The sequence below is a fragment of the Rattus norvegicus genome, chromosome 10, assembly GCF_021556685.1.
Source record: "Rattus norvegicus strain SHRSP/BbbUtx chromosome 10, alternate assembly SHRSP_T2T, whole genome shotgun sequence".
Lineage (NCBI taxonomy): Eukaryota > Metazoa > Chordata > Mammalia > Rodentia > Muridae > Rattus > Rattus norvegicus.
Window position 1 is genome coordinate 56,698,764 of NC_141543.1, and position 21,293 is coordinate 56,720,056.

Consider the following 21,293-nt stretch of genomic DNA (forward strand, 5'->3'; position numbering starts at 1 on the left):
ACATAGATTAACAAACTGGATACGCAACGAGGACCCTGCATTCTGCTGCCTACAGGAAACACACCTCAGAGACAAAGACAGACACTACCTCAGAGTGAAAGGCTGGAAAACAACTTTCCAAGCAAATGGTCAGAAGAAGCAAGCTGGAGTAGCCATTCTAATATCAAATAAAATCAATTTCCAACTAAAAGTCATCAAAAAAGATAAGGAAGGGCACTTCATATTCATCAAAGGAAAAATCCACCAAGATGAACTCTCAATCCTAAATATATATGCCCCAAATACAAGGGCACCTACATATGTAAAAGAAACCTTACTAAAGCTCAAAACACACATTGCACCTCACACAATAATAGTAGGAGATTTCAACAGCCAACTCTCATCAATGGAGAGATCATGGAAACAGAAATTGAACAGAGACTTAGACAGACTAAGAGAAGTCATGAGCCAAATGGACTTAACAGATATTTATAGAACATTCTATCCTAAAGCAAAAGGATATACCTTGTTCTCAGCTCCTCATGGCACTTTCTCCAAAACTGACCATATAATTGATCAAAAAACGGGCCTCAACAGGTACAGAAAGATACAAATAATCCCATGCGTGCTATCAGACCACCACGGCCTAAAACTGGTCTTCAATAACAATAAGGGAAGAATGCCCACATATACGTGGAAATTGAACAATGCTCTACTCAATGATAACCTGGTCAAGGAAGAAATAAAGAAAGAAATTAAAAACTTTTTAGAATTTAATGAAAATGAAGATACAACATACCCAAACTTATGGGACACAATGAAAGCTGTGCTAAGAGGAAAACTCATAGCGCTGAGTGCCTGCAGAAAGAAACAGGAAAGAGCATATGTCAGCAGCTTGACAGCACACCTAAAATTTCTAGAACAAAAAGAAGCAAATATACCCAGGAGGAGTAGAAGGCAGGAAATAATCAAACTCAGAGCTGAAATCAACCACGTAGAAACAAAAAGGACCATAGAAAGAATCAACAGAACCAAAAGTTGGTTCTTTGAGAAAATCAACAAGATAGATAAACCCTTAGCCAGACTAACGAGAGGACACAGAGAGTGTGTCCAAATTAACAAAATCAGAAATGAAAAGGGAGACATAACTACAGATTCAGAGGAAATTAAAAAAATCATCAGATCTTACTACAAAAGCCTATACTCAACATAACTTGAAAATCTGCAGGAAATGGACAATTTCCTAGACAGATACCAGGTACCGAAGTTAAATCAGGAACAGATAAACCAGTTAAACAACCCCATAACTCCTAAGGAAATAGAAGCAGTCATTAAATGTCTCCCAACCAAAAAGAGCCCGGGTCCAGACGGGTTTAGTGCAGAATTCTATCAGACCTTCATAGAAGACCTCATACCAATATTATCCAAACTATTCCACAAAATTGAAACAGATGGAGCACTACCGAATTCCTTCTATGAAGCCACAATTACTCTTATACCTAAACCACACAAAGACCCATCAAAGAAAGAGAACTTCGGACCAATTTCCCTTATGAATATCGATGCAAAAATACTCAATAAAATTCTGGCAAACCGAATCCAAGAGCACATCAAAACAATCATCCACCATGATCAAGTAGGCTTCATCCCAGGCATGCAGGGATGGTTTAATATACGGAAAACCATCAACATGATCCATTATATAAACAAACTGAAAGAACAAAACCACATGATCATTTCATTAGATGCTCAGAAAGCATTTGACAAAATTCAACACCCCTTCATGATAAAAGTCTTGGAATGAATAGGAATTCAAGGCCCATACCTAAACATAGTAAAAGCCATATACAGCAAACCAGTTGCTAACATTAAACTAAATGGAGAGAAACTTGAAGCAATCCCACTAAAATCAGGGACTAGACAAGGCTGCCCACTCTCTCCCTACTTATTCAATATAGTTCTTGAAGTTCTAGCCAGAGCAATCAGACAACAAAAGGAGGTCAAGGGGATACAGATCGGAAAAGAAGAAGTCAAAATATCACTATTTGCAGATGATATGATAGTATATTTAAGTGATCCCAAAAGTTCCACCAGAGAACTACTAAAGCTGATAAACAACTTCAGCAAAGTGGCTGGATATAAAATTCACTCAAATAAATCAGTAGCCTTCCTCTACACAAAAGAGAAACAAGCCGAGAAAGAAATTAGGGAAACGACACCCTTCATAATAGTCACAAATAATATAAAATACTTTGGGGTGACTTTAACCAAGCAAGTAAAAGATTTGTACAATAAGAACTTCAAGACACTGAAGAAAGAAATTGAAGAAGACCTCAGAAGATGGAAAGATCTCCCATGCTCATGGATTGGCAGGATTAATATAGTAAAAATGGCCATTTTACCAAAAGCGATCTATAGATTCAATGCAATCCCCATCAAAATACCAATCCAATTCTTCAAAGAGTTAGACAGAACAATTTGCAAATTCATCTGGAATAACAAAAAACCCAGGATAGCTAAAACTATCCTCAACAATAAAAGGACTTCAGGGGGAATCACTATCCCTGAACTCAAGCAGTATTACAGAGCAATAGTGATAAAAACTGCATGGTATTGGTACAGAGACAGACAGATAGACCAATGGAATAGAATTGAAGACCCAGAAATGAACCCACACACCTATGGTCACTTGATTTTTGACAAAGGAGCCAAAACCCTCCAATGGAAAAAAGATAGCATTTTCAGCAAATGGTGCTGGTTCAACTGGAGGTCAACGTGTAGAAGAATTCAGATCGATCCATGCTTATCACCCTGTACAAAGCTTAAGTCCAAGTGGATCAAGGACCTCCACATCAAACCAGACACACTCAAACTAATAGAAGAAAAACTAGGGAAGCATCTGGAACACATGGGCACTGGAAAAAATTTCCTGAACAAAACACCAATGGCTTATGCTCTAAGATCAAGAATCGACAAATGGGATCTCATAAAACTGCAAAGCTTCTGTAAGGCAAAGGACACTGTGGTTAGGACAAAATGGCAACCAACAGATTGGGAAAAGATCTTTACCAATCCTACAACAGATAGAGGCCTTATATCCAAAATATACAAAGAGCTCAAGAAGTTAGACCGCAGGAGACAAATAACCCTATTAAAAATGGGGTTCAGAGCTAAACAAAGAATTCACAGCTGAGGAATGCCGAATGGCTGAGAAACTCCTAAAGAAATGTTCAACATCTTTAGTCATAAGGGAAATGCAAATCAAAACAACCCTGAGATTTCACCTCACACCAGTGAGAATGGCTAAGATCAAAAACTCAGGTGACAGCAAATGCTGGCGAGGATGCGGAGAAAGAGGAACACTCCTCCATTGTTGGTGGGATTGCAGACTGGTACAACCATTCTGGAAATCAGTCTGGAGGTTCCTCAGAAAATTGGACATTGAACTGTCTGAGGATCCAGCTATACCTCTCTTGGGCATATACCCAAATGATGCCCCAACATATAAAAAAGACACGTGCTCCACTATGTTCATCCAGCTTTATTTATAATAGCCAGAAGCTGGAAAGAACCCAGATGCCCTTCAACAGAGAAATGGATACAGAAAATGTGGTACATCTACACAATGGAATATTACTCAGCTATCAAAAACAATGACTTTATGAAATTCGTAGGCAAATGGTTGGAACTGGAAAATATCATCCTGAGTGAGCTAACCCAATCACAGAAAGACATACATGGTATGCACTCATTGATAAGTGGCTATTAGCCCAAATGCTTGAATTACCCTAGATGCCTAGAACAAATGAAACTCGAGACGGATGATCAAAATGTGAATGCTTCGCTCCTTCTTTAAAAGGGGAACAAGAATACCCTTGGCAGGGAAGAGAGAGGCAAAGATTAAAACAGAGACTGAAGGAACACCCATTCAGAGCCTGCCCCACATGTGGCCCATACATATACAGCCACCCAATTAGACAAGATGGATGAAGCAAAGAAGTGCAGACCGACAGGAGCCGGATGTAGATCGCTCCTGAGAGACACAGCCAGAATACAGCAAATACAGAGGCGAATGCCAGCAGCAAACCACTGAACTGAGAATAGGACCCCCGTTGAAGGAATCAGAGAAAGAACTGGAAGAGCTTGAAGGGGCTCGAGACCCCATATGTACAACAATGCAAAGCAACCAGAGCTTCCAGGGACTAAGCCACTACCTAAAGACTATACATGGACTGACCCTGGACTCTGACCTCATAGGTAGCAATGAATATCCTAGTAAGAGCACCAGTGGAAGGGGAAGCCCTGGGTCCTGCTAAGACTGAACCCCCAGTGAACTAGACTGTTGGGGGGAGGGCGGCAATGGGGGGAGGGTAGGGTGGGGAACACCCATAAGGAAGGGGAGGGGGGAGGGGGATGTTTGCCCGGAAACTGGGAAAGGGAATAACACTCGAAATGTATATAAAAAATACTCAAGTTAATAAAAAAAATGTAAATAATAAATACCCAATTTAATAAAGATTGGGGGAAAAAGTTGAAAAAAATAAATATATACCTCCACACCTGGGCTTAAATTTTAGCTAGAATACTTCAGTTCAGGCAGTTATAAATTCTGTGTGCTGCTACAAAATATTTACTACTCCAATAATGTGGAAGGGCTATATTTTAAAGAAAAGATATTCTTCTGTCTTCTAGTCACCATGGAGGGAACATGATGTTGGTAATCTTGGAGAAACACTGCCAGTTCCTCTCCATCCTTTTGTTTACAATCTCATCTTCCAACAGAGGGAAGGTAGTACATAAGGCTATTCCCTATCAAAGTCAGACAGCCACTAGTCAAGGGTGAAGTCACTAACCTGAGATGCCATCTGCAGATACTGCCTATAAAGTGGCTATGTCTTTATCATAGATCTAGTGGAGGACTGATGGAAGTGTCCAAACTTCCAACATTAGAGAAATCTGTCCAGTTCAGTAAAGAGAGAGTTGCCATGTTTGTAGCTAAGAGCTACTCCTTGGGTTTCAGCATCTGTGGTTCATGCCCCAGGCTCTAGAAACTAACATCCCAGAGTGTACTGCCATCCTTCTTTCATTTGGAGCAGCCCTGATCCCTATAGGTAGCATTTCCAACTACAAATGCCATGGTGTTATTTATTGCAGACATACTGAGCTGAGCACCGATCCTGTCTGCATCTTCAACATAGGCACCTTCTTTCACAGGCTGAGTACTGGGATTCATGATGGCCTGCTAATGGTGTCAATTTCTGTACTTGATTAGACCTGACATTAAATGCCCATCTCACATTGATCCTCTGCCTTCAAAATATTCCTTTGCTGTTATAGTTTGCCAGATTCTTCAACATGACTCTTACTAGACAGCCAAGAATCTACCAGAATGTGAAGGTCTAATTTAACTTTTAGTCTTGAACTTTTCAGCCCTTTCTGTCTCACCATTTATTAGATGCTATAAGTTGGGCTGCTATAGAGTTTTGACTTTGTACACTTTACCATAGTTTGTCCATCCTAATTCAAAGCCCTTACCTATTTCTAGTAGCTTCAGAGACAGCTCATTACCTTCTTAACATTTCTTTTTCCATTGAGAGCTGTCATCTCCCTTGCTTCTTGTCTCCTTTTCACACATAATTCTGTTTTCTCCCCACTGTACCTGGCAACTTCAAACCTTCTGTGTTCTTCAAAGGCCACAGAGATAGAGCATGCAGAGCTTCAAGGCACAGAACATCCGCACTATGTGCCCATGAGTCAAATGTGGAGGAAGGCATCCTTAGTAACCACTTCCCTCTGCTCCAGTTCCAGCTACTCCTCTCCTGGACCTTTATTTTGGTGGAGTCCTCGTTTTGCTTTGGACATGGGCCTTATTATCTTGCAGCCTGCTGTGTCATGTGATGTTTAGAGTCAAGCATCTTTTTTATTCAGACTACCCTTTGTAGTTTACTCTCCCTCACTCATAAAAAACCCCAGCACTTTGGCCAACATCAACTATATTTTACTCTAATACAGCACAGACTGCTGCTGCTATCTGCCCTGTCATAGCCTGTAGCCATCAATCAATAGGTACCAGTGTTTTCTAGTAGATACTTGAGAGAACACTCAATGGCAAGAAAGAATCCATCCAACAACATCGAGTCAATGTGGCCCACGTAAGACTTCCAGGTACTGGATGCTGGGTCTGCTGCAAATAGAACCAGGTTTTCCTACAGAAAAAAGAAGACAGGGTGTAAGCCATGTTAAACAGCACAGGCAAACTGGCAAAATCACCACCAATAGGAATGTATAACCAAAGCTCTCTGTAAAGACTTTGCTGTTACATGTCCTTACAGTCTGTTCTGTCAAAGGAGGATAGCCATTGTATGACAAGAACATAAGCCCATTCCAAGAAGAAGATGTGGGGGTCATATCTGTCTCTGAAGGACAGAGTCTGGCTGTCTTCTCAGAGAGGATGCTGAGGAATGTAACACGTGGAGTGCTTTGCCAGCTCTCGCCGCTTATATTACTGTGGGAGGCACATCAGGGCAGGAAGTAGAGTAGGTGGAAGGATGACTAGGATTGAGGATTGCACAGTATTTCCTGGATAATAATCCTTTGAAATGGGCTGGGATCTGCGGTTGGCATCTAATAATAAGTAAAGGCCTTTCATTACATTGAGTGATTTAGGAAACAAACCATACAAGAAATATCTCTCTCTCCCTCTCCCTCTCCCTCTCCCTCTCCCTCTCCTTCTCTCTTCCTCTCCAATCTTGGCCCCACTTCTCCCTCTTTCTCCTCTCCCTTTCCCTCTATCTCTCTTCTTGACCTATGGTACCAAGTATCACCATGGTAACAAGGTTTGGACATCAAGGAGAGGGAGCCTAAGTACTCAGTGATTCTCAGCACAGATAGTCATCTGTGTTTCCTCATTTTCATAATTATTAGGACTTTACAGCTTCTTTCCAGGGAGCTGATGTTTTCAGAGAAGGCAGTAGGTAACCAGAGAGGTGACACTCTAAAGCAACTCATACTTACTCCTTGAGGAAACACTGCCATGTCACAGATCCCACTGGAGCATAATGATTTCACGATCCTGCTTTTAAATGACACGGTTCTAAAAATTTTAAGATGCATTACCAATGCCTTTACATCCTAAGTAGATTTAAGGTTTTCTTAATGACTTTAAACCCATCATTATGCAAATTATACTACATGATGATGTGCGGTGGCTTGCAGGTGCTAGGATGTATGTTTTACACTAAGTAACTGGTAGGCTTATTTTACGTGACAAACTTCTGTTTCACTAAAGAAAAAATCAAATGTAGAAAACAGAGCAGATTCGGGAGTTATTAGTCAAGATCATTGTAGTTGTAAAACAAGCAACCAACAAGTCAGCCAAACATGGATTGCACACACCTTCAATCCTGAATCTCAGTAGGCTGAGGCAGGAGGATCATGACTTCAAAACCAGTCCAGGTTAAACAGGGAGACCCTCATCTCTAAAACAAAACAACAACAAAGAAAATAACGAATGAAACTAAAATATCCTCTCAAATTTGGTAAAAAGGAAAATCCAAAGAGCTTGCAAACTCCAAGTGGGGTGATTGCAGTGAAACTCCACTTAGGCACATCATAGCCAAATTGAAAACTGAGAAAAGATTAAGCATCTATTATAGCAACTTGAGAAGAGGCAATACATCACAGAGAAACAAAGACACAATTGCGGCTTGCTTCTTATGGAACATACTATGGGGGGTGAAGAACAAGCAACAGTGGATGAACTAAAACAAGACTGCGCAGGATTCTATATCCACTAAAGCTGCCATTACAAAGCCAGGTGAAGCCAGGACACATTTGACCCAAAGCTGAGCAATGTATCAACATTGGGCCTGAACTCCAGGAGACTAAAGAAGATTCCTTAGGTCTAAGAGGGTCTGGCTAGAAGCACAGAGCTACAGCACAGAAGAAAAACATGATGCCATGAATGGGGGTAAAAAGGCAACACTATCAACATTTCTAAGATATTTTTATAAAGAAGATAGATGAATCACTTATAATGTAGTCAAGAATGCATTTCCCTATTATTTTCTTTAAGACTACTTCACAAATGCACATAATGTATTTTAATACACCCACTTCTCATTGCTCTTCCTCATCTCTCTCCCCCTCCTTTTGACACCTTCTCTTCAAGAAGACTTTCTCCTACTTTTATCTCTTTCTTCCTTAAAATTTTAATGAAAAGTCTAGCAGGATTTAATATATTGATGACTAGACATACTATTTTATTACGTTTAATATACTGATGTAATATAGATGTCATGTAATGAGGGTGTCTTAGTTTTGTTTTCTTTTGCTGTGATAAAATATCCTTTCCTTCCCCCAAAATACAAAATACCCACCCCGAAAAACTACCACCACCAACAAAAAAACTGAACCCCCCAAAACAATACAAAACACACATCCATTCACACACACTCACACACACATACAACCTCCAGTCCATCATTGTGTGGAAGCCAAGGCAGCAGATACCTGAAGCAGAACAATACATTCACAGTCAAGAGCACAAAGCAATGAATCCGTGCTGCATGCCAGTGCTCAGCTCACTCTCTGTGAGCCCAGCCTGCAGAACTCGAGCCACCCACACTTAGGGAAGGCCTTCTTACCTCAAATAACCCCACAAACCCTCACAGGCTTGCTCAAAGGTCAGTCTAATTGAGATCACTGCTCTTTGAAACTCCCTACCTAGGTGAATGAACACTGAATCGAGTGGACCATCCAAGTTAACTATCACGAGGGAGAGGGGTTAAGTGGACCTGCCCTGTCCATGGTCTCTTCACCTCCGGATAAAACCGAGTCAAAACCTAGATCTGCTCCTAGAAATGGAGAGGCAACAATGAAGGAGCTGGAACAGCAACTGAGCTGTCAATAAGATGCTGAAAATTATGTGTAAACCTACAAGGACACGGACGCAGAAAATCAGAGGGGAAGGAAGAAACAAAACATGTGGGAACATAACGGAATTTAATTCAATTATTTCCACACATAATCAGTTCAAACCCTCCAAGTAAAAGGTAGACTTGTTAGAGCTAAGAACACATTTCTTGGGCCCCTAGAGAGATGGCACAACAATTAAGAGCACATACTGTGGTCATAGAGAACCAGAATTTGGTTGTCAGCATACACTTCAAGTGGCTCAGAACCATATGTAACTCCAGCCACTGGGGATCCAGTGTCATCTTTAGACTTTATGAGCAATCGCTTCTCGGCCTTTTGGCTTAGATCAAGTGTAGACTTTATGAGCACTGGTGTACACATCTACATGTGGATATACACATAAACAATGGAATTATTAATATTTAAGAAATTTTCACTGCTTTTAATATATACTGGGTACAAAGGGACATTTTTTGACTGTAGAGAGTAAGGAGGTTGAAGGTATGAGTTTGGGGAGATGGGCAATGCAAATAAGAATAAGAATAATGAATCAGGAGGGAAGGTTACATTATTATGAGAAAACGGCAGACTTCAAGATGGAGGAGCATCATTGGAAATCAGGAGGGACTTTAACAATGATGGTACATTCAGGTCATCAGGGCTTTATGATGACTGTTATGCCAACAGAGCTCACATGAAAAAATCTGACAAAACCAAAGGATTAAACAGATAACTCTAAAATCACTGAGATTTTAATATTCTATCTGTACAAGTTGATAGAAAAAAACAGATATACAAGACCAGAAAGCATCCGAAAGATCCTAACAGAACCATCACGCCTTATTCAGGGGATTCCAAACAAAAACGGAAGCATAGACATTGTCAATGTCCATGAAATCCTCACCAACATAGGCTGTGGTCTGGGATGTAGAACAAGTCTCAGGAAATTCAAAGTATCTCTCTGAACATAGAGTTAAATTAGACATCCATTCCATTACAATATGCAGAGAAGCCCCAAATGTAAGGAAATTAGAAAACACATTCCTAAATGACCGTTGAATTAATGAAGTGATACAGGGAAACATTTGAAGGCAATGATGACATGAGTCAGGCTAAGACTGTGGCATGAAGGCAAAATATGCCAAGGGGGCATCATCAAAGGAAGAAGGAAGGGCCTAATGCCAAGACACTCAGCTTCTATCCTGAGAGTCTTGAAAAAAAATAGATGAGCAATACATCCTAAAATTACTAAATCTAGGACTAGATGATTTTTTTTAAAAAAATCAAGTAAGAGTTCTTCATCTTTCAAAGGCAAAATTTAGGAAATTCTCCTTCATGTAATCGGTTATCATTAATATTTATAACGAGGACTCTTAATTGCCCTTCAAACCACACTTGTATTGAATGGTGATTTATTCCTGAGTTCTGGCATGAATCCATGACTTTTTCAGTAGTGTTGGGGATGGGGTCATTTATATCCTTCCCACTGTTCACAGTGAACCTTCAGTTGTTGATCATGGGATGGGAGGCTGCCCTGATCATAGTACAGGACAATAATCCTTGCTGTGCCAACTGTGACACTATGAATTCTTTCTTCTTCCGATCAAAGCCAGGGATGCCATGGCACTCTCTCATCTCTCTGGGCTCTTTAGAGGTAGGTCATAGGATAATGCAGTACAGCCACACCAGGCTGTATGGGCCGGGGTGGGTGGTTACTGCAGCTGGTGATTTAGGATTCTGGTTTGCTTTCTAGTTTGAGGAGTTAGGTGAGATGAGTTAATTTTGACAGTATTAATACTGGCTTCTTGATTTGGGGGCCCTATTATCTATTAGCTTTAGTTATTTTATTAGTTTAGAGCTTGTTCTTGCCCACAGAAGATTCAGCATCTATCGATCATTCTAATATACAGATTCCATTTTAACATTCAAAGACCCTTCTTGGTACAGTGCTTACGTGGTCAGTTGTTACCTGAACAAGAGCATGAATCTTAAGGCCTGATTCCCTGATGAGACTGTAGTATTTTTCCAGGAGATCCTGCTGATCATCCAGAGAAAGGGGGCATTCTTTTTTCCCATCCTTTCTCTTAAATATTGGAGACACCCATGTTTTCATGATGGTTTGAATCTCTTCCACGTTGTCTTTTGTCTTCTGAATTCTTCGTTCCAGGTCATGAATGCTATTGGTTATTTGCATGGCATAATCCCAAATGCCTGCTCCCCAAAAGAAATAGAATTAACTAAAATGGCATAGGGTGGTGGCAGAACTGAAGGACCATGTGCTATGAATGACAGGAATTTAAGCCATCAGGCTGTAGGAGACTGTTCTGTACAGGTTACTTTGCTATCAGCAAAGTCTCCTCCTCCCTGGTTGTATTAAAAAGCCAGCCCCTCCCTTAATTCCGATTAAACAGGAAGACAAACAAGGAAATACTCACGTACCAAGCACATAGGAATTTTCATAACTGCTAAGGAATATCAGATCAATTTGATGATTTTTGATTAATCATGTTTTGTTTCTAGTAACTTGCAATGCATTGTATATTAAAAATGTTATCCTCTTACATATATTGGGTAAAGTTCTAACATATTTAATGAAATATTCTATCACTTTCATGAGTTAATTATGGTCTTCTTTTTAACTCTTAATTTTCTAATAACATTAGTGTTAATTGTTTTCCCTATTCCATCATTCTTTACACTTCATTTTAAACTTTATGATGGGTTTAAAAAAAATGGCCAGTCTTACATGATTTGGGTTATACATATGCCCCCTGCCCTCCCACAAATGCAAATTCTTTGATGGTAATATATCACATGTCCCATCTTGTCCCTAGAGTCCCTCACAAGCTCTCAATCAGCAGTAACTAAAGATTTACTGGATTTAACTATAAGACGCTAGAGCAGTAAATCCGTTGTTTTCTTCTTTTCTGTGCCCACATCCTAGTTTAACAACCTACAAGGAATGAGAGCATCTGAGTTCTCATTGACAAAGAGCCTAGCATAGCAGGAGAAATGGGGGTACCATATACAACCTACGAGGCCCTTGCAGTATGGGTTATAGAGGTTTCTAAATTGACAACCTACAATTAGAGAGAAGAAGGAGGAAGACGGATTCTCTGTGTTTCCAGGCTTGGGCATATATCTGAGAGGAGGCTAGTTTTGTGTTTGCAACTTGGATCAGGGTCCAGTGGGATAATGAGGGTGTCTTTTAACTTCACTGGGTCTTTCCATTCCCACATTCCTCTCTGACTGCAAGTTGTTCTTTCTTACCTTCTGTTTTCCAGCTCAGAGTCTCCTCTGCAGCTCTCAGACGGAGATCAATATTTTGCAGTTCTTCCTCCACTAGTGGAAATTCCACCTCCAGCAGAGTTGTTATAACCTTGTTGTACCAATTTGCCATCAACTCCAAGTTGGCCACAAGCTGGCGATAGAATTCCCTGGAGGAGAACATGGCTGCTGCGGTCTCGGGGATCGGTTTCACCTCAGTGGGCTGAAGATAGTTCATTTCTTTCAACACTGAAATCAGCTGAGGAAAGAGGCAAACACGAGTAGCATTTACTGGGGATCAGTAAAATGTAGCTGTGTCCATGAAGGACCCAACCATCTTGAGGGCCTAAAGACCTTGGGCCTCTTGTTAACTTCTATTCCCATCAGTTCCTTACATGCAGCATCAGGGAGGAAGGTTCAGGAGAAAGAAGGTAAGTGGAGGGAAGCCAGATGGCCAGAAGCATAAATGGAAGCGCAAGCAGAATGGAAACTGAGAAAGGAGCTCCTGCCCCATAAGTTCAAATTTTGTAGTAACACCGTGGTTGTTTCATCAACACCTTCTGATGCTTGTACCATGGCAAAGTCATTTAGCAATGTATTTTGAGGAAGTGTTCCTGACATTGTGCAACTCGTGTTTGATTCCCTATCGTACAAAATCAAACCCATTGATCAAGCCTAGAGAAATCATGGACATGAATACCATAAGAAAGTAGTCCGACCTGAGTTTCATCCCCCCACAAGAGAGTGAAAAGTATAAACTGTTTCAAGTAGTATATGAAAAAAAATTTCTTGACCCTTGAAATCAGTGAAGTTCAGTGGATATTTCTGGGACACCAGTGGAAGTTACTGCCACCCAGCTGACCTGTGAGTTAAAGTTGACAGAGAGCTGCTTTGTGATGGGGTCACGATGCAAAAGTGGTAGGGAGAGATTGCGCTGTGACTTCTCAGACACTGTCTGACACCAGTCCTCATAAAGTCTTCTCTCATACCTGTAACAACCAGAGATGAGAGCAACCTCAGAAACAGGCTGTGAACCCCCAGCTCTTGGCTCAGCTCTGTAGTAAAACAACCTGGAGAAACAACTAGTCTCTGACCCAGCCAGGATGAGCCAGCTCTTTCAGGGGCCCACTGATCCTTGAAGGTGGTTGTAGGCATAATGTTATTGTGCACTGTGTAAAATTTATCCATTTATATTATACAAAGGCTAGTTTCTCTATCCCGCTATCTGGTTTCAATCTGGACATGGCATTGTAATGCTTATGTTAAGAATCTCCTGTCTCAAATTTGTGTAAACAATGCTCACCATTTATTCTATACCTTGTAAATAAAGGCTGGAAAAGCCAATAATTAGGTAATAGAGAAAATTGTTCTCTATTCTCCTTCTGCCAGCCAGAGGAGGAGGGAGGGAAAGGGAGGAAGAGAGAATTCACCACAAGGAAGAGGTCCAGAGAGACATCATGGGAACACACCTGAAGCCTACAGAGCCAGACCAATACAAACATGCAAGTGTCTCAGTGATTTGGGCTGATACGTAGCCAGATTAGATTAGAGGATTGGGATAGAATAATGCTAGGTTATTATGCTTTTAATTTGCAAATAAATCTTGATCTCTCTGTGTTGTTGTAGGGGAACCAGCCAGGATAAAGAAAAACAGCCACTATATTAACTCACTGCACACATTTCTAATAATATACATTCTTTTACAGATGACACCACTGCGATCTGCAAAGAATCAGAAAGATTTCAATGATCCTTGGAGGGGGGAGGTGAGAATGGAAGGTTCTGGTTAGCTCCAGGGACATATAAAAGAAGATATTGGTAACAACTGCTCTCACACTAACCTTTGAGTAGCTCGCGGAATTCATTATTCAGTCATTGCACATTGACTGGGTACGTGCCATGTGCTGGGCTTGGAGAATAAATTCATGAATTAATAACTGAGAGACACAGCTAATGGTGGGGACTACTGGAAGATCAGAATAACACAGTACAGCAAAATCAGCCTTAGAGAGTTGCCATGGGTGTCGGGCACCGGATGGCAGGAATAAGGAGGTCGAAGAAAACCTCATGGGAGAGATGATGGAGCAATGCTTGACTTGTCTCATGGCTGAGCAGAGGTGGTGGGATGAATCCCATCAGAAGCCATGGCGAGGGGAGAAACAGCCTGACTTAACTGGGATTAAAGGGTGAATAGTACATAGGAGGCTGGAGGGAAGCAAAGACTGGGGAACAATGGGAACCCCTGAGGGGTGGGGCTACAGTGAAAGCATTGGATTTGGCTAGTGTGTGCATCAAGGAACACAAATAAGGAGGGCTGTCGGGAAGCTGCTACAGTAGGTCAGTCTGGAGCAGATGTGGGTCTTTTTGAGAAGATTCCAGTCCTGGAGACAGGAAAGGGAAAATACACTTAAGACATTTACAGGGTAAAGGGTAGACATGTGGGTTCCTGGCAGGTAGAAGAGAGCTATGAGTCCATTTGTCTAACCCAATGGCAAGCAGTATCAGATGCCTTTATGCCTATTACCCTGCTCTCCAGAGCCAGGAGAAGGAGCAATGGCAAAAGCAGAAGGTAGGGCCATATTGGAAGAGGTGCCTGTCAACCTTGAACTTGTGAAAGATTCACTGGGCTCCAGAGCAGGGACAAGTATGGTCCCACGTGCAAATTCCATTCTTATGTTGTCTCTCTAAAAGGATGGAGAACATGTTTTGGAACTTAGTTCACTCCTTGCAGTATAAACGATTGCTTTCTTTTCACTGAGTAGCAACTGAAAGTTCAGGCTTCTCAGAGCATCACTCCATTCCACAAGGTTCAGAGACCCAGGAAAGTGACACTAGGAACATATTTGTGTCCAGAATACAGCCACATTCTCCCAGAGACTTGTTCTCAAGGCCCAGTAATGCTGTGCTCACAAATACCTGTGCTATACCATAAACTACACAATGATATTTCATAGCTGATATAGAATCTGCCCTGTGAATGACAAAGTGCATGGCTGTGAGGGTATAGGGGTGAGAAGGTATGGGGTGTGGGGAGAGGGGGTTTGGGGTTGGGTAATCCTAAGGAAGATATAATCCCGAGGCTGCTTACTCTTCTAGCAGGGTGAGCAAATCTTCATATTTTTGTATCATTCTCTTTCCTTCAGCAGATTGCAAGCACCTATCAATTCACAAGAAAGGAGAAGAAAAAGTCATACAATTAGAAAAAAACAAAAAACAAAAAAACAAAAAAACAACCAATACCTTCTCTGTAGCCTGCAGTTTATTCGTTAAATGATAATTGGGGGACTGAGGCAATTGGATCATGTATTCCAGGCCTGCCTGGGACAAATGCAGGAATCTCAAGAAATAAAATAACAAAACAAAAACCAAACTGGACATGGAACAGCTTTTGGGCTAGTTTTCAAAGGGCCTTGGAAGAGATTGCGTTCTCCTCCCTGAACATTCTCAACAGGCCACTAGGGAGCATCCGCACTTCCTAAAATTCCCGGCAGTACCCCAGATGGCAGGGACAGTGTGAAGTCTATTGCTGTGTTTCCACCAACTGCTGTCCTGGCTAATCTGGTCGTATATATACCAAGTAGAGGAATTTTAACAAAACATGAATAAAAAGAAAATTGGGAGAGTAAAGAAAAATTCTAGGTGATACTGTTTTCTGTGTATAAAGAAAAATCCATATAATGTTACATGTATGTATATGTGATTACAACAATGCTTCATATAATAATATATAGGTAATAGATAAATGATGATCGATAGATTGATAGATGATAGATAGATGATAGATAGATAGATAGATAGATAGATAGATAGATAGATAGATAGGAGACAGACAGAGACTCACTTTCCCTAGATAGGTAGAGACAAAGGATTTCTTTTTTTTTTTTTAAAGATTTATTTATTTATATATGTGAGTACACTGTCACTGTCTTCAGACACACCAGAAGAGGACATCAGATCTCATTACAGATGGTTGTGAGCCACCATGTGGTCGCTGGGATTTGAACTCAGGACCTCTGGTAGAGCAGTCAGTGCTCTTAACCACTGAGCCATCTCTCCAGCCCGAGACAAAGGATTTCTGAAATCCATCAAGGACACTTGTTCAGAAACACTGCTATTCCTTGACATGTCTGTATGAGGCCCCACCCACCTCTCTCCTCAGAAAATGTGTGCACATGCAATGCAACACACACACACACACACACACACACACACACACACACACACCTACACACAGAAATGCATCCACAAACACCGTTTTCTCACACACACGGCAGAGGCTTCTGCCAGGATACTGAGGACCACAGAAGAGAACAGAGTTTACCCTGCAAATACTCTTACCCACAGCTTTTCCCACTGCCTTTGACACTGACCATAACAGTAAATAAGTGTCCAGCTCCTGGGAAAAACTAAGTCTCTTTAATTTCCAAATATCTTTACACTAACTGCATGGAGTCTGCTTTTGTTTGTCCTGCTTGTGAAACTAGGCAGCTTATTGCTAAATCTTTAACATCCACTTTTTCCTTTTGCCGGCACAGGTCTCTTCCCAGGATCTCTGGAGCCCTTCAGGGAACCCTCACTCCTGCAGAGAAAGCACAGCTTGCTTTGTTCTCTTTTGTGCTGGATAAGCAGCCGTATCTCAGAGTGCTCCACACCAGGCGGGTGACTTGCACCTCTTATTCCCTAATGCCCTCACATGCTGCATGATTTCTCCAGGCCTCACCATGACCTCACAAGTCTCAGACTTGGATCTGGAGAGGTTAAGGCAGAGGCGCACATGGTTGACTTCACAAAGTGTCTGTCTGGCTTTGCTGCCTAGTGGGCTTGAGGGGCCCCCAGAGGGAATGCAATGATGTTTCCGTTTCACTTTTTGCTAGAAACCTACCGCATTCTCTTTTCATTATTGTTTTAATAATATGTGCATGAGTGTTTCGCATGCATACATGCCTATGGTCTGGTATCAATGGAGCCAGACTAGGGCTTTGGGCTTTCTTGGACTGAGAGTCATGTAGCACATAGTCATGCTCTTTACGGTGAAACTCCGTGTCTAAGAACTAGCTGAGGTGGAGACTCCAAGCCTGGGTTCTTATTAGATGCTGTGTCCTTTGCAGGATCCACTGATGCCCGTGCTACTGCCAACCAGCAGCTCATCCCTACCCACTCTGAGCCAGCTCTCTTCCCTCTCTCCTTTAGCTCCTGAGAGCATCCTTTGCAGACTCTGCTTCCTAAGAACCAGACCTAAGACAGCAATGCAGTTCCTATGCCTGGAAGCAGCCTTGACTCCCTCATGCATGTCTTCTTTATTTGGCTTTAAGGCAGTGGTTTTCAACCTTCCTAATGCTGTGAGCCTTTATTATAGTTCCTCGTGTTGTGGTGAAGCCCCCCAACACACACACACAACCCAAACCATAAAAACATTTTCACATTTCCTACTTCATAATTGTAATTTTGTTGTTGTTATGAATCATAATGTAAATATCTGAGATGCAGGATTTCTGCTATGTAGGGTGTCTGTTATGCAATTCCCATAAAAGTGTTGTCCTACCCTCCCACTTCCCGCCAAGGGGTAGAGACAGACAGGTTGAGAACCACTGCTCTAAGGGACTTGCCTATGAGGCCTGGGTCCTCAGCCCTACTTCTGGTCAAATTCTCGATGGCTGAAAAGTACTGCAAGAAAGTGTGGCCTAGAAGCTGGAGGGGAAGAAGCCTCAGTTATTTCTTGTTTGACTCTGGGTCAGGAGGGGAGTCACCTCCCTTCTTTCTCTGGTTTCTCCACATGCAGCATGCAAAGCTTACACAAAGCAGAGCAGAGATCAGCTCCATCTCAACTGCTCATGTTGAGACTTCGTGTCTGACTAGTGACCAGAAGTGAGGTAGTGACTGAACCCTGCAGTCGTCTCTGTCTCACATCTTGAAAGACATTTAATCTCGCTACCTGAGCCCAGGGTCTCTGCGGACATTCCTGACTCTAAGAAAAGCTGTAACGCCAACAGTCAACTTCCAGACCCTTTGCCTTTGTTGTACTTGCCAATGTCAAGTGCTTTGAACAAGATAGAGTCTTCTACAAAGAGGGATCAGAGGAAGACCGCCTGTCCCCAGGCGGGGAGCATCCTAAATCCAATGTTCCCTGTCATGCACTACCAGCAGCGGGGAGTCTTCTAAGACACTCAGCTTCTAGGTGCAGGCGTGAAGCAGGCTCATGCTTCCCTAACCTGGCTACCATCAGTCACCAAGCCAGAGACACAGAGTCCCAGCCTGGATTCGGACTTGACTGGTGAGGCCAAGAGGCTGAATTTCTAACACAATCTTCACAGCACATTTGGGAAGAACTCATTATTTCCCAGCTGCCTCAGGGGCACAGAGAATGCTTTCCCCAAGAAGTAATGTTGAGGGCCTCCATAGAGTATGAAGCCCCTGATTGATTTTCCTCTGGAAATCACCTATGGGGCTAAGCTTAAGTTAACCCTGAAGGACCCATATCTCAGCCCACAGGTTTGATTGGGGTGATAGAACCTACATAGGGTCTGAACATAGAACAACGTTGTGTGTGTGTGTGTGTGTGTGTGTGTGTGTGTGTGTGTGTGTGTGTGTGTCTTAGATGCATCTCAAGAATCAGATACTCACCAGTGTGGTATATTTTTGAAGTTGCTGAAGGGACCCTTGATGCGCTGCCTCAGTTCCTGTGCCCAGCGGATGCCCCCAGCCATAGTGGGCATATTTTTGTGCACGGGAGAGAATCCTGGAGACAAGAACGACTATCCTGAAGAAAGGGGGTGCAACCCCCAGCTCCCTCTACCCCAGGAGAGCCTTCTCCAGTTAACCCCACATCTATTTCCAAACTGAAGTCAAATGTCCTGCTAAACTTTGGGAGAACACAACAGCTCAGAGAACGTGGGTCCTCTGCCCAGTGATCGTGATTGAATTGGTCTAGCAGCTGGTCAGAATTATTTTTAGAACATCTCAAGAGAGTTTTACTTGAACACTGAGGGTTGAGGCAGTGGTCTTAAACAGATAATTTCATCTCTCTGGGACTCACTCTTCTTATTTTAAAAGTGAGGGTGGCATCTCCCTTGCTTAATAGCAGCCAGAGGTTTCTTTGAGAATTCTGTCAGGCTACGAATGGACAAGCCATGTGGATAATGAATTACGTCAGCAGCCTGTGGATTACGATCTTAGTCCGGACATTGACTTTACTTCTGTATAAACAGTGATCACAATTTAGCAAAGGTGAGATTTCACCTATAATTAAAACCATTTAGCTTCTCTGGTAAAATTAAAACCACTGTCTACCGGCATTTCTAATGCTCAGTTGTAGCTGAGAGGGGACAGTCCCTTTACCCCACCATGAGTTCCATTGCAGAGGTGTGACAGCTACAGGTTTTACTAGCTGCATACTCTATCTTACACATTCAAAAGTGGAACATGGGTTTATTCCAGGCATATTTCTTGAGTCCTCACTATATGCATGGTATGTACATGGGGTCTGGGTGGTTTCAGCATGAGAGCCGGTGTCCACTGTAGATGAAAAGAACGGTCACCAAAGGACTGTGGCCAACAGCTCCAAGGGTGGGTGGATAGAGGAACTGGTGCTGAGCCACACATCTGCATAGTGACTGCCCCTTCTCAGGTTCCCACTAGTTTCTCCCTCCAGAGGCAGAGCGGCTATGGCAGTGCAAGGACAGGGACCTTCTTTTTCAGGCTCATAAAACGTACACTGAGTTATGATGACAATTAACCAGTGTGGCCACACAGACCCATCAACTCATCCATTATGCCAAAGCCACAGCTGACCACTGGTGGTCAAGATTTCACAGGTCTGAGCCACCCTGGCAATCTCAGCCTCCCACACAGTAAATGTACAATTCACTGAACTCTATAATCTCCCAAGACGACCTAGAATTTTCACCAAATGGACTAGACTCATGACTCTCAGAGGATGTCCGTCCATGTGTGGACAGTTAAATACAAGATAAGTGTATTCTACTCATCCCAGTCACAAAACATGCCCCGCCCATCCCCTGGGAACCACCCTACCATGCTCCACCTCTTCCCGGATGTGCTGACTGTAGATGATCCTCACGGCATCCAGTTCTGTGTTGAACATTCGGATGAGGGCCAGGTATTTGTGTGACACATCCTGTGCTACCAGGGGTCTTTCGACAAGGGTCCCTGTGATATCTAGGAGCTGTAGAGAGGGGAAAATGATAAGAATATGCACTTTAATTTTCTAAGACAGCAAAAATTCTGCTTCCCATTTGATTTTCTTCTTCTTCTTCTTCCTTCTATGTCCGAATACAGGAGGGATACACATATGTTATGGTGGAACTGCAGCTGTGCCACAAGCATGTGGATATCTGGAACCTTCCCCCTCTCCTTTCTTGGCTTCTTAGTTGTGTGGGCGAAGGGTAGGTTATTGGTTTTGTGAGAGAAGTTCTTACTGTGTGGCTCAAGAGTGTCCTGAAACTCATGATCCTCCTGCCTCAGCATCTTCAGTTCTAGGATTGTTACTTCTCTGTTTACTACACCTAGCCTTTCTTTTGTCCTCCTGGGTATCTCCCATGTGTTCCTCTGTTGTAAGGATCTAAACTGAAGGAAAACCAAAGACACCAGCAAGGTAAATTGAACTACACACAGAAGATATGACACGGGAGAGCAGTGGAGATAGAAAAAGACAGAAGAAGGAAGTTTCAGGAATCAGCTGCCATAGCAATCACAGGCATGGCAATTTGAGGTGATTTTCTGTCTATTAAAACCAGACCTAGGTGCCTTCTAAGTCAACAGAAGATAGAAATGGTTTGATGACACCTGGTTTGTGATTTCTTTTTAAACTGCGATGCTACCTGGAGCTAAGACACCTAGGGATTCAGCTGTGTTGGATTCTAAACCCGAATCCAATAAAAAACGATGGTTCCCAACCTTCCTAATCCTGCTACCACTTAATACAGTTTCTTATGTTGTGGAGACTCCCAACCACAAAATCATTTGTATTGCTACTTCACAGCTATAATCTCCCGCTGTTATTTGTTGCAACGTAAGTGGTTTTTGGAGATAGAGGTTTGCCAAGGGGTTTGGGAACCATTGAATTATATGCTCTCATCTCTACTTCATACTTTATGTCAGAGGTTCACAAAGAC

At 42.2% G+C, this 21,293-nt stretch overlaps 1 protein-coding gene across 1 annotated transcript in view; it reads right to left on the reverse strand.

Annotated features, from left to right (window-relative positions):
- Window positions 1–21,293, reverse strand: part of Dnah9 (dynein, axonemal, heavy chain 9) — a 353,020-nt gene that overhangs the window by 288,317 nt on the left and 43,410 nt on the right. Inside the window, 7 exon segments of the mRNA NM_001427097.1 lie at window positions 6,050–6,185; window positions 10,865–11,106; window positions 12,166–12,421; window positions 13,025–13,151; window positions 15,251–15,319; window positions 18,784–18,898; window positions 20,194–20,344. Of these exon segments, the coding sequence (NP_001414026.1) occupies window positions 6,050–6,185; window positions 10,865–11,106; window positions 12,166–12,421; window positions 13,025–13,151; window positions 15,251–15,319; window positions 18,784–18,898; window positions 20,194–20,344 (1,096 nt within the window).